Genomic DNA, 18732 nt, shown 5'->3' with positions numbered 1-18732 from the left:
ACTGTCTGCGTTGGACGTACGTGTATGATACGTGTACTGTACAGTGTTTGTGTCGGGGGTACGTGTAGGATACGTGTACTGTACACTGTCTGTGTCGGGGGTACGTGTAGGATACGTGTACTGTAAACTGTCTGCGTTGGACGTACATGTAGGATACGTGTACTGTATATTGTCTGTGTCGTGTGTACGTGAAGGATACGTGTACTGTACAATGTCTGTGTCGGGGGTACGTGTAGGATACGTGTACTGTACACTGTCTGTGTCGGGGGTACGTGTAGGATACATGTACTGTAAACTGTCTGCGTTGGACGTACATGTAGGATACGTTTACCGTACACTGTCTGTGTCGGGGGTACGTGTAGGATACATGTACTGTAAACTGTCTGCGTTGGACGTACGTGTATGATACGTGTACTGTACAGTGTTTGTGTCGGGGGTACGTGTACGATACGTGTGCTGTATACTGTCTGCGTTGGTCGTACGTACACATTTTTAGTGACATCTCGCTCTCCTGACGGACATCCTAGCCACCACTCGACCCTGGTTAGGTGACCTACACTGTATCAGAGACGTACGTCTACTGTTGCAATATTACCGAAATCTGTACATCAGACCAGTACCCGCATGGAAAACAGGATTCGAAAAGTGAAAGATAAATATATGTTCTCTTTTAACCAACATGGTACTAACATGGCTTTTTTAATGTTTTGCCTTGTCCAATTGATATCTATGGTAATAAAGCTATCCCCTTGAGGCCCCATTGACATCACACAGACCACATGTTCCGGTGATGAACTCAGCGTTTCCGGAAGGTCAGGTAGTCAACACATGACCAGTCGTGGGATATGACGGCCACTAAAACGTGAAACTCCGGACAGTCGCCATGTCTGTAAAAATCATCCTCGTTATCTCCGCCATCCTCTTGTGTCACCACAGTAAGCCCGGTACGTAATTAGCTAAGTGTGTATTCAGTAAGATGTTCGTTTTTGGTCAAATTTAGATAAACTGTTTCAATATTTAAACTTTAGGCATTTGTTGTAATATATAAATAAACCCGTTATTGGGTGTCCCATATAAATCTCACTTGACAAACAAATGGGCGAAATGACTATGGTAGGGACTCATCGCCAACATTATATGTAAATATATTTATAATTTATTATTGTATTCCATGTCTGTTTCATTTTTATATTGACTTTGGTATATCTTTTATCGATCATGTATATTTCTTCTCGATTCAAAACAGACGAGGAAATATGCATACAGCGTCTACAGACAAAAATCGGGTACATTAATTGAATGTCAAAGCTCTGCAAAGTAAAACAAAGAAATTCTAATCATGCATGTAATTATATACTTACCAAATAAACTTTTCCTTCGCCGAATCAGAAGGGCCAGTTGAGACATAGAAAATATCGTGAATCGTGGTTACATAAGCGATCTGTACATTGACTGGACGAATAATACATTTGTTTTTATCCATTCAGCCCTGGCAGGATACCGTCGCGTGTGTTACCATACCAACTGGTCCCAATACCGACCAGGTCTGGGAAAGTTTATGCCAGCAGACATCGATCCCAGCCTCTGTACACATCTTATCTACTCTTTCGCCCAGATCACCAACAACCAGCTGGCTACCTACGAGTGGAATGATGAGCAGTTGTAAATATTGTATTAGAATGTCTGCACGTGTCTGAAGGACAAGTGACACATGTCATGGTGCAGGTTTTGTCGTCGGTCTGTCGTGCGGTTTGTCATGTTGCTTTTAACATTTATTTATTTCTGTCTACCATCAGTGTGACCAGAACGTTATTGGTTGATTGGCTATTGATAAAATGAAATGACGAGGAGCATAGCTTGGTGTCAGGGGTCAAACTTCATTTTTAAACAAAGGTGTGGACATCCATATCCACTGCCATCCCTGTACGGGGAATAAGGGTAAATTAAATTATATACATGTATATACACAAATGTGATCGTATATATTCGCAGAAGACTTTCATCACAGAAGTTCTGTCGCTGTTCTCATCATAATTTACGTCGCCTTTTTTATAAATGAGGATAGAGCTAGGCTCCGGGGAGTTACAAAATAATCGACACCTGTCTTCTGAAATTCTTGTACATTTATTTAATTCCATATATGTCCAAATCGAGATCGTTAAGTGGTTATTAACTTTTGTACCTCATCTTGATGTTAACCTATTCCTCTCTCCCTCGGCCTCCCTTTAACTATCTCTGAGCGCGTACCCTTAAATATATAGCTGATATCAATGATATTAAACCGTTACTTTGGTAACTCGACGGAAGTGACCATATCGATGACCCTAGACGTCACGCCTGTGGCTATACTGATCTTGACCGCTAGGACAGGTGTATATTGTATTAGGACCTACCACTCTCTCTTTTTGCTGGTTAATTCTGTTAACAACCTATCAGTGTATATCAATTACTTAATGTTTTGTTTACACATATTATTTGTGTTCTAGCAAAACATTCAATTCTAGCCTTTTTGTAATGGGGACGTTCATTCATTTACTTATTTATTTACCTTTATTTGATATATTTATTTTTTTACCAAAACTTAACACATATTACGAAATATCTTTTAAAGGTATGTAACGAAAATTGTATCAGCCTTTCGCGTGATTTATAGGAAGTAGTGACCGTTTCCTGGGATTATATCTACAGGTGAAGTCGCTACAGCCTGTGTTATAGATGTATGACAGTAAAAAAAAGTTGTCGATCTTTCTTTGTTGAAATGTTCCATCTATAGATACCAGGAATTTAACGCCCTCAAACAACAGAACCCGAGTCTGAAAACTCTGCTGGCTGTGGGAGGATGGAACCAGGCCAGTACACACTTCTCACCAATGGTGTACGAATCCAGCGTCCAGGGCGAAATTCGTCTCTACCTCTGTTACCTTTCTCCGGAAATACGGCTTCGACGGCCTTGACCTAGACTGGGAGTATCCGGGCAGCAGAGGAGGAAAGACCTCTGACAAGGCTAACTTCGGCCCTTCTATGTAAGGTATGTCGGTCTGTTGGTAGGGGTTTAACCTAGACGATGTTCACGGGTAATAGGGCTGTACTGATTAAAAGGAAATATACCCCAACAAGTCGAATTAAATACTGACAAGGGGTTATTTAGGTGTACGCCATAGTCTATAAGGTAATTCATACGTTGTTACTTACCATAGTCTGTAAGGAACGTCAACGGTATTATAGCGATGTCACAGTGAAAAATCATACCATGACGTGTTAACGTGACTATATGACACCCTAACCGGTATCATTATACTGGAAACGGAAAAGTAGATATTTGTATATAGATATAGGTATTCGGATTGTCAAGCGAGGCTCTAGGTTAGCTTGGGTTTAGAAAGAAATCTGATGAATTGTTGTTGGATTCCCACATTAGTCGCCTCTTATGCATGCATGCTGTGTGGCAGTACAGTATCTGACCAGTGTAATGTATATATAGTGAAATGCGGCCACATAATGCAGGTTTACGACTGAGTGACAGATTTCATGTTGTCAACACTTTGTATTTGAAGCCTTAATATAATGTATAATGATGTAGTACATTTAAATTGATGTTTTGTTTTAAGACTGAATGTGATAGAAGTACGGGTATTAGTTACGTTCGACTAGTACCTGTTGTATGTACAGCTACCATGGACAGCGTGACAAACCTAACAGGCCTGCGGACACTGACCACATGGTCACCAGAGTTATTACTGTATAATCAGAAAATCTGTTATTTTATCACTAAAGTATGAGAGACTTCCAGATACTTGATGTCCAGATTTGATTGTATCTAATCCCCTCGGGTCGATCGGACATGGTGAACTGTCTGATGAAGGGTTCGGATAACTGGTGTTACTGGGTATACCTGCCGTCGGGGGGGGGGGGGTATCGGTGTATCGTTGTTACTTACCTTTTCACTCTAATATGTACAATTAATTAAAACAGAAATCCGTTTTATTTATCCACCATGACCGACTTACTATGTCCACAGGAGCTACGTCAAGCATACGAAAAGGAGACCCTACAGACGAGCAAGCCGCGCCTCCTGGTGACGGCTTCTGTTGCTGCTGGGAAGGACAACATTGACCCAGCCTATGACGCAACTGCAATGGCGATGTAAGAATATTTTGGAATAGAGACTGTTAAAATACAGTTTTATATATATCAAGAAATAACTTTAAAAAAAAGTATTAACGGCATAGTTTTAATGCTGGTGGTTATAATGTAAAACTGCTGGTGAAATAAATTAACGAACTAATGCGTTTCAGCACGGATAACAAAATTATATCAGTTTGAATCATTTTTGGTGATAATAAGACTGCATTTGAATCAGGAATATAATTTCATGTATGTGTCATTTGAAAAGATACATTCACTTATTCAGCTTGTATTCAATCTTAACTTTGTTTCGTTTTGAACTGCATATCTGCATTTTGCATTTACCGCTACACTGACCAATCACATACTTCATATTGACCAGTAACGCCACCTGTCGCGTCATATCCGAGGTCAAAAGAATATTATACGGCTATACCGAAAAAAAGATAATGCTGTTCAGAAGTTGAATATGATTCAGTCGTGAATTTATTACTAAGCTGTTACGTGCTTTGTGCACGCCGAGCCTCGACTGCTTATAATCAATCGTTTGGCTGGAGGCAACACAAAACAAGATAGGTCATTTAATCCAGGTAGATACATAGTATAGGACTATGATAATCAATTACAGAGTATTCACATACGTTTACACCTTTATAGTACGGGGACATAAGTTATTATAGAGTACATATTCGTGAGTTCTACGTCACTAATTGACGATTCCTGATTTAATACTACCGTATGAAGACTATTAAATAGGACTAATACGAAGGTGTTTATAATTAGGTTTATATACATCTCGTGTGGTTAACCAAAAGGTGTTCCGAAAAGCGCACCCAAAATATTGTCATCGAGACTGAAGATGTTTGTGTCAATTTCGTGACTAGAAGGTCAATAGGGTTCAGAGCTTGTTGTTCTACATAGCATTTGACCGTGTCTTCCTACAATGTACGCCATTTGTGTGAGAAGGACGTGATAAGAGTGGTGATTTAAACCGGATCTTGCGGTTGGAGATGCGATGACGTGTTTTGAAACGATTCACAGCGAGTTGATAAACCTATAGCTATACACTGGCTTGTCACAAATACACAGTGAATAGCATTTTATATAATAGTTCAGAACAGCCACTGTATTAAGTATGCGCTATATACTGGATAAAACACCATAACGAAGCTGTGGAATACGCAAGTGAAGTTAAATAATTCTTAATCTGCCTTAATATTGGTGTTCTAGTAGAGTTACATTACAATTTCATTTAACATTTTGGCCAAAATAAAAACACTTGCAAGCACCAACGCCCTCGCCGCCAATACATGTGTACGAACATTAACATAAACGGGTACACTTGGATATGATTTTACAGGAGAGAGAATAATTCACCAAAAAAAAACCACAATTAACATAAAGTATTGCAATACAGATGTAAATTGTTTGGATAATAAACCTGAAACAGCCCTTCAAAGGGTAACCGTCGCGGCTACCTAGGTCACTAAACTTCTATTTATCGCTCAACGCTGAAACCAAATAGCATATTTTCATTTTATAACCTTCTGAAATTTCTCGATTTAACATGTATTAAAAAATTATTATTATTTCCTGAAAGATATGACATTTTGGTCAACCGTGCTTGGTTGATAGAGTTTCATTTAGGGAACCATTAGTTAAAAATCTGCCTTTACCTAAAACAGACTTGGACTATATATTACTTCCTAGATAAAATTGAAGAACCGTGATCATACTAACTTCCCAGGCTTCCCAACATCCCATTTCTTCAGCTGAACAATGGTTCTGATTGAAAAGCTGTTTTCTATTCGGCATAGCGCTAGTTAAAACAATTTATTTTCCTCATAAGGGACGTGTAAATCATGAGTGTGTGGTAGCCTTATTTATATCCAGAAGTAAACACCTCCAGATGTCTATAACTTCAACAAAACATTATTGTTTACGTTGAAAACTGACTCAACATTGTGTATCATACAAAACTTGTGCTTCACTTTTCCAACCAATTAAGGAACCAAGTTCCGTGTTTAAGGAATACATCAAGGAAAGGAGACATGGTTTTTTTTTTTTTTTTTTTTTAGTTTTAATTTTTAAAGACATTTATATTCTATACAAACATAGACAAATAAACATAAACATACATCATCTAGCACATACACAGAAAAACACAAACAGTAAGGAGATATGCTTATGAGAGGTTCGTCACGTGGAGAAAGTTTATGAGCAATACATCAGATTAGTCATTTATACACACCTAAGATAGAAACAAAATGAGTATTGGGAATCTCCTGCTGATATTTGAAATTATGATTAATATTACAAGCTTACCGGTTATAAGTATTTATATATTAAAGTATTTAAAATGATGAAGTATCCATCCACGTAAATATGGTATATCATATACACGTCTCTTTAAGAAGGTAGAAAGTTGTAGTAATCCAAACGAATCCGTCATGGATATATTTATTATGAAGTGTTTACAAAGGGATACGATAGATAACTGTAAAACGAAAGTAGGTCTTGCCCAACTACATATAGATTACGATACGATAGCTATGAGTTAAATCAGTACTACTTTCCGTTGTAATTTAGCACAATGGTGTCTCAAAAAATGCGAAAATAATCCGGTAATGTTCAATGGTCTTCTGTTTTTATTATCGTCGTGTTTTCTGGGTCATGTTCTATATTAACCGACGCCACGAAATGTCATACAGCTAATGGACCGAAGTGTTATCCACTCCAAACCTCCACTTATCGACTATAGATGCCTGATTTTATAGCATGTGGGCTTTCTACGTCATCAAATTCATTTCCCGCGAAATTACTGGGAAATCTAAAACAATTCTTTAAAAATGAAATGAAGCGAAATAAATAGAAAACGTCTAAATAAAAATATCGTGATCAGTATTGAGTACAACTTTAACGTTCATTGTAAATAATTGCTTCTATTTGCTAACCTAAAGCATAAGTAATTTAAATCAAAATATTTTAAAATCCATATTTCGTTTCTATTATAATCTTAAAATTTGTATCACAAGATCATTTAGAAGCTTTGCAGTACTAACTCTTCCAAACGCACAAATGCTTTGATTTTAACAAAGATGGCGACCTGAAGCTGCAAGGCGGTTTGGATTGGAATTAAATTGCGCATATTTCGGCAAGTAAACATCGTACAATGTTCCCGTATAGTCAGATAATCTAATTTTGTCATTATGTATTCAGAACAGTTGTTGTTTAGTCGCTACGGTCATTAACATAAAAATTCGGATTATTATATAAATACTTATTTAATTATTTCTTATCAGATAAAATTCCATAGTTCTTCAGATATCACACATGAAATCTCTATACCAAACATGACCAAATACCTTTGATGTGTCGAAGAACGCTAAACACTTCTTGTAGATTGAGACGATACGGACCGACAATCAGTTGAATTATTTTAACATAAAACTGAAATTCGTCAAAAAAAACAACTGGGTTTTTTTTTTCAAATGTGTCCATTAAGATAAATTCGGTGAAGTTGAGAGTAAAGATAAAGGTGCATAGTTTTTGAAGACTTTAGACTTAAGAGACATATTGGATATTATGGAACAAAAGTAATTGTTTTCAACATATGTTTATTATCATTACGGTTTGTAAAACTTCACTACAACTCTTACTTGATACTTGATCATTGAGCATTTGGAAAAATGGCGTACCGAACTTGATAATGGCAGAAGTCATTTAATCAGTCTCTATTTAGCTATTTAGCTGAGTACCTGTTACTAGAAATCTTATTTCCCTTGATGTTTAATTGAGCCCGATTCTTAGTATTAATTGAAACATTATCTTTATATCGTTGGGTCTAGAGGATGTCAAAGAGCTGTATACAAACACATGTAGCACTATACAATGGCCTCACACACCGTGTGCGCGTTATGTAAAACAAATATATTAATGTTCATTTATCCACAGTTACCTAGACTTTATCAGCATCATGACCTATGACCTCCATGGAAGCTGGGAAAATGCAACGGGTCACAACAGCCCATTATTCCCTCGGAATACCGAGACTGGAAAACAACGACAACTCAATATGGTATGATAGACATAGTCTTTATTCTTATAGGTAAATCTCAACATAGTCTTAATTCTTATTGGTAAATCTCAAACATAGTCTCTATTCTTATAGGTAAATTTCAAACATAGTCTCAATTCTTATTGGTAAATCTCAAACATAGTCTCTATTCTTATAGGTAAATCTCAAACATACTCTTTATTCTTATAGGTAAATCCCAAACATAGTCTCTATTCTTATAGGTAAATCTCAAACATAGTCTCTATTCTTATAGGTAAATCTCAAACATACTCTTTATTCTTATAGGTAAATCTCAAACATAGTCTCTATTCTTATAGGTACATCTCAAACAGTCTCTATTCTTATAGGTACATCTCAAACATAGTCTCTATTCTTATAGGTAAATCTCAAACATAGTCTCTATTCTTATAGGTAAATCTCAAATATAGTCTCTATTCTTATAGGTAAATCTCAAACATAGTCTCTATTCTTATAGGTAAATCTCAAATATAGTCTCTATTCTTATAGGTAAATCTCAAACAGTCTCTATTCTTATAGGTAAATCTCAAACATAGTCTCTATTCTTATAGGTAAATCTCAAACCTAGTCTATTCTTATAGGTAAATCTCAAACATAGTCTTTATTCTGATAGGTAAATCCCAAATATAGTCTTTATTCTTATAGGTAAATCTCAAACATAGTCTCTATTCTTATAGGTAAATCTCAAACATAGTCTCTATTCTTATAGGTAAATCACAAACATAGTCTCTATTCTTATAGGTAAATCTCAAACATAGTCTGTATTCTTATAGGTAAATCTCAAACATAGTCTCTATTCTTATAGGTAAATCTCAAACGTAGTCTTTATTCTTATAGGTAAATCTCAAACATAGACTCTGTTCTTATAGGTAAATCTCAAACATAGTCTGTATTCTCATAGGTAAATCTCAAACATAGACTATATTCTTATAGGTAAATCTCAAACATAGACTATATTCTTATAGGTAAATCTCAAACATAGTCTTTATTCTTATAGGTAAATCTCAAACATAGTCTCTATTCTTATAGGTAAATCTCAAACATAGTCTCTATTCTTATAGGTAAATCTCAAATATAGTCTCTATTCGTCTAGGCATATCGGGAATAATCATGTCCTAATTATGATAATCTTAAGGATTATTTCATAGCTTACAGGTTAGGGAACGATAATATCGTGTTGTAACTGTATAACGTATACACACCGATGTTTTGCACGTTAAAAAAAGATAATGACAGTATATTAGTTGGGAACTTTATCTGCCTGTATGATTACAATCAAATATCGCAAAACCTTTCATGCAGCAAGTGTTTTTCAAAGGTGATAGTTTCTATCAAAAGTACTGATAGATATCCTTAAAGTGATACCGAGATGTATTATCAATATAGCCTCTTTATTATCTACAGACAATGCAAAATTGATAAGCTGCATTAATTCTTAACACTCGAGTGATCGTTTGGTTTCTTTTTGGAGTCTCTAGCCTTGGAGTATCTAGCCTTGGATTTCCAACTTATTACATTAATTTCAAGAATATTTTACTGTGTTTTGAAGATACTACAGTAGGTTTGTTTTATCATAACCTATTTTTGTTTTCCCCCTAAAACAGAAATGGGTAGCAGACTATTGGGTAGGACTTGGAGCTCCCAAACACAAACTCAACATCGGCCTGGCATCATACGGACGAGGCTTCACTCTGAAGAACGAATCGGATCACGGTATAGGGGCACCGGTCAGCGGTCCTAACCCAGCTGGCGCCTACACACGGGAGGCGGGCTACCTGGCTTACTACGAGGTAAACTAACCATTAAACCCTAGAGGGATATTTCAGTTATTCATTATAGGTATCTGTTGTTCCTTACTTTTTATAACGTATTTGATAATCACCATAAAACGTGGTAAGGTTGGCTGGCAAAATGGCCAGTGGTTTCGTTGTCAGCACTCTTAACACTCATCTGAGATTGTGACTTAACCTGATTTGGCCTTGATTCGTCATCCATGAAGCAAAAAACGCTTACTACCCCGGAACACCTGGTCTTATTTAACTTGTACTTTTTCAGGAGTTTCCATGCAAATCTATGTTTTTGTTTATATTTCGTCTTCGTTTTATTTATATTTTTTTTCAGTTTGAAATTATTGTTTGGTTATTATGTCCTAATTACTGTTTTTCTGCCAACATGGATACAGTATGTACAGGATTTGTAATCCTTTGACAGTCATCACATGATACAACTTACATCATCATTTAGCAATATTTTGTTGATGGTATTCTCATTGTTCCTCTTATTCATATTGTTTAATTGTGCGTTCGATGGGAGGTTATTCCACGTGTCGATGCTCTGTGTGGAGGCATATTTTCTTACATTTCACATAAATGGTCAAAATAACTTCGTAAACGTCTGACATAACACTGCGTGATCTTCTTTCTGTTGTTGTTGGTAGCTTGTCTTGTTGTTGGTAGCTTGTCTTGTTGTGTGTAGTCTTCATTTCTGTAGACGTTCCTTGTGAGATAAATACGAATGTCCAGGCACTTGTTTTATTATTCGACGCTGTACGTTTTCTGTTGCTATTCCAGGCTTTTCTATATCGTTGAACCAGACTTGGTGTCCAGTTAATCCTGTGTCATAAAAGTTAGAAACTATTGATGTTGTATTCCGTTGTCGTCCTCAATAAATCTTTTCGTGTACAAGCTTATCGAATGAAAGGTCTTCATTGATGGTGGCTAAGTAACTTTTTTTGTGAGTCCACAAGCTTCAAAATTGGTACAATTTCCGCAAAATAAAATCAATCCATCTTTGCGTTTTCAAAGTTCGGATGGAAGTGAAGCTGCCATTTTCTGACCATTTCCGTAATGAAAAAAATATGTCCTTCTATAAGACTGCACAATTGTAAACCTGGCACGTCCTTAAAATGACCCTGGCTGTTAATAGGACGTTAAACAAAAACAAACCAAATCATTATCTATTGCTCCGGAATTTTTTGTGTCATCAGTGTCCCTGTGCCTGTAACATATGATTCAATAAACAAAACGAAATGGTACAAACAACGATGCTAAAGAGTATAGCATTTTCCTCTCTACAGATCTGTAAAATGATGCTTACTGGGGGAACTAAATACAGCGACAGTCAACAACTCGTTCCATACTATGTGAACGGCAAGACGTGGGTTGGTTATGATGACGAACAGAGCCTCTCCATAAAGGTATTGTCACTGGAAAACTTGCCAGGCATCATAAAGTAAAACAGCAATGTGTGTAAAACGATGAGTTACAATGCAGCCTCGATATAATTGTCTTCCCTCTTTGTGATTTTATCATTAGATCTATTGTTGTATTGTCTCATACATGGGGATGGAGTGGGACACTGCACCTTTCAAACTACTGCCAGTCTCTCTATAATGTTTGTAATCATTTCATGTACAAAATACATATCTAACGTAACACATTCTTTTCGTTTGAAATATACACGATTATCGAATTATTTTATAGAAAAGAACGAACAATTCAGTCACGAAAACTAAAATCACGACATTAAAATATCGTTACTTGAGTCAAATACGCACATGTTCCACCAGGTGGCGTGGCTGGTACAGGAAGGTTATGGCGGCGCCATGGTATGGGCACTTCCTCTGGATGACTTCAACCGGGTCTGTGCCACGTCTAGCCGGAAGTTCCCACTGACAAACAAAATTAAAGACGAACTTATTGCTGCTGAGGGCGGTATCATTCCAACAACTGTTGCCCCGGTAACTACCACGAGCCCTGCTCCAACACCAGCGAATCTTAACAGTACGTCTTGATTGTTTATTTCAAAACAGTGTTATATAAATAGCGTGCGGTCCATATACATGTATGAAGGGAACCATATTAAACACCTTTTTGTTTACAGTATGCAGGGGTAAAGTTGACGGGTATTACCAGGACCCCATACAATGTAGACGTTATTTCCGGTGTGTTGGTGGACGTGAATACATCGCCAGTTGTGACCGTCCTGACGCCACCAAGGCACCTCCAACTACAGCAGCGCCTGCAAGCACAGGTGCTCCAGTGACCACAGTTGGTCCGGTCAATACCAATGCCCCGGTGACTACAGCGGCACCGGTGACTACGGTGCCACCTATGGGTAAATCATACATATTACGTCGTGTAGTGACGAGAAAGTCTTCTGTGTTCTCTGTTAATGGGGATATTGAGAACTGGTGACTGACGGACAGCACATGATCCGAGGTGCGGCGTCCTTTGTTCGTCTTTTCATTTGAAAGCTTACTTGTTTGGAACGGCTGAATTGTTTATGCCAAGACCTGGCCTATCATGGGAAATTTAATTTAGATGATGGGATTTAAATCTACAACAGTATGAAATGTAAGACCACGGCGAGACAGCTGTGTATAAACGTAGAGTATGTTTTGGGAACAGAGGAACTGCAACAAACAAAACCAATCAAGTTAAAGTCAAAATCATATTTATGCTTTTCAGATAAAGGGATTTAACAGAACTCAATACGAATAACACATAGGTCAAACGGACAGTTTTATAACAAAAACAGAAATAACATATGATATAATTGAGTACACCACATATCACGTGTAATTCATGTGTGTTTACATACAACAGCAATTGTAAGTAGTCTGTACAGTATCATTGCATGTCGTTGATTCATAATATCAAATCGATTCCGTTTATAATGCATGTAATATCACAACACCTCAAATAAAGTAAAGTATTCCAAATTAAATCTCGTCAAACTACACCTTATTTAGTCATCGTATATGATAATGTTACTATCTGATAATTGTTATCGACAATACTTAAACCTTTTATCATCAGATTTCTCCTGTGCTGGACGCCAAAATGGAGACTATCCAAACCCTGCTGACTGTTCAAGCTTTATTAAATGTGCCAATGGCGTCTCCTACAACTTCCGGTGCCCCTCTGGAACACTTTACGGTAAAGACACCAAAGTCTGTGTGTGGGCCGACATGGCTAAATGTTAACTATGGCAGGGGAAGACGTTCAGTCGTAACGGTGATCTACAATCAATATGAAAACGGTCATTCAACAATCATCCTAATCCTACTTAATTGAGATAATTACGTAAGAGATATGAAACTCCAGCGTTAAGGAAGGTTATAATCTAGTATATATAAAGAGGATACTAGATGTGTCTGTATTTCGTGTGTTTGTGTGTTTTCACGTGAAATATATATTGATTTCTATATATTATATAACGCCAATGATTCAGGAATTAGTCTCTACTAACAATATGAATTTTTCATCAGTAATCAGTGTTCCTTAATTAAGTCATTAACACCCAGGAGGGTACACAAATCCAAGGTCCCTCACTGGGTCCCTATAGACCATGGAAGGTACACAAATCCAAGGTCCCTCACTGGGTCCCTATAGACCACGGAAGGTACACATATCCAAAGTCCCTCACTGGGTCCCTATAGACCACGGAGGTTACACAAATCCAAAGTCCCTCACTTGGTCCCTATAGACCACGGAGGCTACACAAATCCAAGGTCCCTCACTGGGTTCCTATAGACCACGGAGGCTACACAAATCCAAGGTCCCTCACTGGGTCCCTATAGACCACGGAGGCTACACAAATCCAAGGTCCCTCACTGGGTCCCTATAGACCACGGAGGCTACACAAATCCAAGGTCCCTCACTGGGTCCCTATAGACCAAGGAGGCTACACAAATCCAAGGTCCCTCACTGGTCCCTATAGACCAAGGAGGCTACACAAATCCAAGGTCCCTAACTGGGTCCCTATAGACCACGGAAGGTACATATGTGCAATAACCCAATGCCAATCGTTTAAATTACTCCATACTCTTCAGTGACAGCACATACATCTATGTATCATCGTGTGATCAATATTTACATTCCAGATAGTATACAGAGATCTCGAAGTTACGTGTACAGAGATCTCGATGTTACATATACTTGTACAGAGATCTCGATGTTACGTATACAGAGATCTCGATGTACATGTAACGTATACAGAGATATCGACGTAACGTGTACAGAGATCTCAATGGTACGTGTACAGCTATCTCGATGTTACGTGTTCAGAGATCTCGATGTTACGTTTACAGAGATCTCGATGTTACGTGTACAGAGATATCGATGTTACGTGTACAGAGATCTCGATGTTACCTGTACAGAGATCTCGATGTTACGTGTACAGAGATCTCGATGTTACGTGTAGAGATCTCGATGTTACGTGTACAGAGATCTCGATGTTACGTGTACAGAGATCTCGATGTTACCTGTACAGAGATCTCGATGTTACGTGTACAGAGATCTCGATGTTACGTGTAGAGATCTCGATGTAACGTGTACAGAGATCTCGATGTTACGTGTACAGAGATCTCGATGTTACGTGTACATATATCTCGATGTTACGTGTACAGATGTTTCGATGTTACGTGTACAGATATCTCGATGTTACGTGTACAGATATTTCGATGTTACGTGTACAGATATCTCGATGTTACGTGTACAGAGATCTCGATGTTACGTGTACAGATATCTCGATGTTACGTGTACAGAGATCTCGATGTTACGTGTACAAATATCTCGATGTTACGTGTACAGATATCTCGATGTTACGTGCATAAAGATCTCGATATTACGTGTACAAAGATCTCGATGTTACGTGTACAGAGATCTCGATGTTACGTGTATAAAGATCTTGATGTTACGTGTATAAAGATCTCGATGTTGCGTGTATCAAGATCTCGATGTTACGTGTATAAAGATCTCGATGTTACGTGAACAGAGATCTCGATGTAACGTGTACAGAGATCTCGATGTTACGTGTACAGAGATCTCGATGTTACGTGTATAAAGATCTCGATGTTACGTGTACAGATATCTCGATGTTACGTGTACAGAGATCTCGATGTTACGTGTATAAAGATCTCGATGTTACGTGTACAGATATCTCGATGTTACGTGTATAGAGATCTCGATGTTACGTGTTCAGATATCTCGATGTTACGTGTACAGAGATCTCGATGTAATGTGTATAGATATCTCAATGTTACGTGTACAGAGATCTCGATGTTACGTGTACAGAGATCTTGATGTTACGTGTACAAAGATCTCGATGTTACGTGTAGAGATCTCGAAGTTACGTGTACAGAGATCTCGATGTTACGTGTACAGATATCTCGATGTTACGTGTACAGATATCTCGATGTTACGTGTACAGAGATCTCGATGTTACGTGTACAGATATCTCGATGTTACGTGTACAGATATTTCGATGTTACGTGTACAGAGATCTCGATGATACGTGTACAGAGGTCTCGATGTTACGTGTACAGAGATCTCGATGTTACGTGTACAGAGATCTCGATGTTACGTGTATAGAGATCTCGATGTTACGTGTACAGAGGTCTCGATGTTACGTGTATAGATATCTCAATGTTACGTGTACAGAGATCTCGAAGTTACGTGTACAGATATCTCGATGTTACGTGTACAGAGATCTCGATGTTACGTGTACAGATATCTCGATGTTACGTGTACAGAGATCTCGATGTTACGTATACAGATATCTCGATGTTACGTGTACAGATATTTCGATGTTACGTGTACAGAGATCTCGATGATACGTGTACAGAGGTCTCGATGTTACGTGTACAGAGATCTCGATGTTACGTGTACAGAGATCTCGATGTTACGTGTATAGAGATCTCGATGTTACGTGTACAGATATTTCGATGTTACGTGTACAGAGATCTCGATGTTACGTGCACAGATATCTCGATGTTACGTGTACAGATATCTCGATGTTACGTGAACAGATATATCGATGTTACGTGTACAGAGATATCGATGTTACGTGCACAGATATCTCGATGTTACGTGTACAGATATCTCGATGTTACGTGTACAGAGATCTCGATGTTACGTGTACAGATATCTCGATGTTACATGTACAGATATCTCGATGTTACGTGTACAGAGATCTCGATGTTACGTGTACAGATATCTCGATGTTACTTGTATAAAGATCTCGATGTTACGTATGCAGAGGTCTCGATGTTACGTGTAATCGGTTGTCTACAATCCTCCTTATGTACATTGTAATTAATTCATGGTTTGTCTTAACGTAGGAGAGGGCGATATTAAGCCCTAATAGTCTCAATGATATACATCACAGTGTATGTTTTTGATAGTGTTATCAATGCGCATACTGATGAAACTGAGCAGTTTTAAATACATGTATTTTTAGTTGTTTTCTTTGAGCGAGAAAAAAAACTAATCCATTGATTATTTACCTCCAATCCAGAGAGTCTTATAAATCACAGTACTAGTTGCACACATCAGCAATGAATCCTATTATTAGTCTACAGCCGGGGTAGTGGGTGGCGTTAAGTCTACAAGCCGGGGTAGTGGGTGTCGTGTTAAGTCTACAGCCGGGGTAGTGGGTGTCGTTAAGTCTACAGTCGGGGTAGTGGGTGTCGTGATAAGTCTACAAGCCGGGGTAGTGGGTGTCGTTAAGTCTACAGCCGGGGTAGTGGGTGTCGTTAAGTCTACAGTCGGGGTAGTGGGTGTCGTGTTAAGTCTACAGTCGGGGTAGTGGGGTGTCGTGTTGAGTCTACAGCCGGGGTAGTGGGTGTCGTTAAGTCTACAGCCGGGGTAGTGGGTGTCGTTAAGTCTACAGTCGGGGTAGTGGGTGTCGTGTTAAGTCTACAGTCGGGGTAGTGGGTGTCGTTAAGTCTACAGCCGGGGTAGTGGGTGTCGTTAAGTCTACAGTCGGGGTAGTGGGTGTCGTTAAGTCTACAGCCGGGGTAGTGGGTGTCGTGTTAAGTCTACAGCCGGGGTAGCGAGTGTCGTGTTAAGTCTACAGTCGGGGTATTGGGTGTCGTGTTGAGTCTACAGCCGGGGTAGTGGGTGTCGTGTTAAGTCTACAGCCGGGGTAGTGGGTGTCGTTAAGTCTACAGTCGGGGTAGTGGGTGTCGTTAAGTCTACAGCCGGGGTAGTGGGTGTCGTGTTAAGTCTACAGCCGGGGTAGTGGGTGTCGTTAAGTCTACAGTCGGGGTAGTGGGTGTCGTTAAGTCTACAGTCGGGGTAGTGGGTGTCGTTAAGTCTACAGTCGGGGTAGTGGGTGTCGTTAAGTCTACAGCCGGGGTAGTGGGTGTCGTTAAGTCTACAGTCGGGGTACTGGGTGTTGTTAAGTCTACAGTCGGGGTAGTGGGTGTCGTGTTAAGTCTACAGCCAGGGTATTGGGTGTCGTTAAGTCTACAGCCGGGGTATTGGGTGTCGTTAAGTCTACAGCCGGGGTAGTGGGTGTCGTTAAGTCTACAAGCCGGGGTAGTGGGTGTCGTTAAGTCTACAGCCGGGGTAGTGGATGTCGTTAAGTCTACAGCCGGGGTAGTGGGTGTCGTTAAGTCTACAGTCGGGGTAGTGAGTGTCGTGTTAAGTCTACAGTCGGGGTATTGGGTGTCGTTAAGTCTACAGCCGGGGTAGTGGGTGTCGTGTTAAGTCTACTGCCGGGGTAGTGGGTGTCGTTAAGTCTACAGCCGGGGTATTGGGTGTCGTTAAGTCTACAGCCGGGGTAGTGGGTGTCGTTAAGTCTACAGCCGGGGTAGTGAATATCGTGTTAAGTCTACAGCCGGGGTAGTGAGTGTCGTGTTAAGTCTACAGCCGGGGTAGTGAGTGTCGTGTTAAGTCTACAGCCGGGGTAGTGGGTGTCGTTAAGTCTACAGCCGGGGTAGTGAGTGTCGTGTTAAGTCTACAGCCGGGGTAGTGGGTGTCGTTAAGTCTACAGCCGGGGTAGTGGGTGTCGTGTTAAGTCTACAGTCGGGGTATTGGGTGTCGTGTTAAGTCTACAGCCGGGGTAGTGAGTGTCGTGTTAAGTCTACAGTCGGGGTAGTGGGGTGTCGTGTTAAGTCTACAGCCGGGGTAGTGGGTGTCGTGTAAAGTCTACAGCCGGGGTAGTGGGTGTCGTGTTAAGTCTACAGCCGGGGTAGTGGGTGTCGTGTAAAGTCTACAGCCGGGGTAGTGGGTGTCGTGTTGAGTCTTCAGACGGGGTAGTGGGTGTCGTGTTATTGTTATTTGAGCATTTATCTATGTTACCTCTGTGAATAGGTCCTTGTTTAGAGTAGTACATTGATTTATTTATATTTCGACTGTTTTTTTACCTTTTATAATAAAACATATAAAATTATATTTGTACACCCGATTTGCGTTGTTTTTATATACGTATATTTACATTCTGTGTTGCATTTGCCTATATGTCGTTAGTAAACCAAATTGTATTCATGAGACTGTATACTACAATTTACAGTGATTCGGTCAGAGTAGGAATACAGCCCCAGGTGTTGCAGGTCAAAACAATGGCCGCCAGTTACTTTCAGCCTGGAGAGCTTTCGAATGCTAGCATTTATATTCCACAACAAAAAAATAAAGCAACTTCACAAGTTATGAGAGTAATATTTTATAATTAAAACAAAATGTAGTCATCACAAAATAACTATAAGCGCCGTTCTTGATCTA

General features: G+C 39.1%; 1 protein-coding gene across 1 annotated transcript; it reads left to right on the top strand.

Annotated features, from left to right (window-relative positions):
• The first annotated feature begins 807 nt into the window (after window positions 1-807).
• LOC117329654 (chitotriosidase-1-like) lies at window positions 808-18411 on the top strand. Its single transcript, XM_033887690.1, is given in 12 exon segments — window positions 808-944; window positions 1488-1662; window positions 2774-2876; window positions 2878-3012; window positions 3014-3028; window positions 4019-4143; window positions 8080-8203; window positions 9826-10011; window positions 11298-11417; window positions 11790-12003; window positions 12104-12337; window positions 13042-18411. Coding segments are annotated over 12 exon segments (1659 nt in total). The 5' UTR covers window positions 808-883; the 3' UTR covers window positions 13209-18411.
• The last annotated feature ends 321 nt before the right edge of the window (window positions 18412-18732 follow it).

The sequence above is a fragment of the Pecten maximus genome, chromosome 1 (assembly GCF_902652985.1).
Source record: "Pecten maximus chromosome 1, xPecMax1.1, whole genome shotgun sequence".
Taxonomy (NCBI): domain Eukaryota; kingdom Metazoa; phylum Mollusca; class Bivalvia; order Pectinida; family Pectinidae; genus Pecten; species Pecten maximus.
This window is presented reverse-complemented; position numbering and strand designations above follow the sequence as displayed.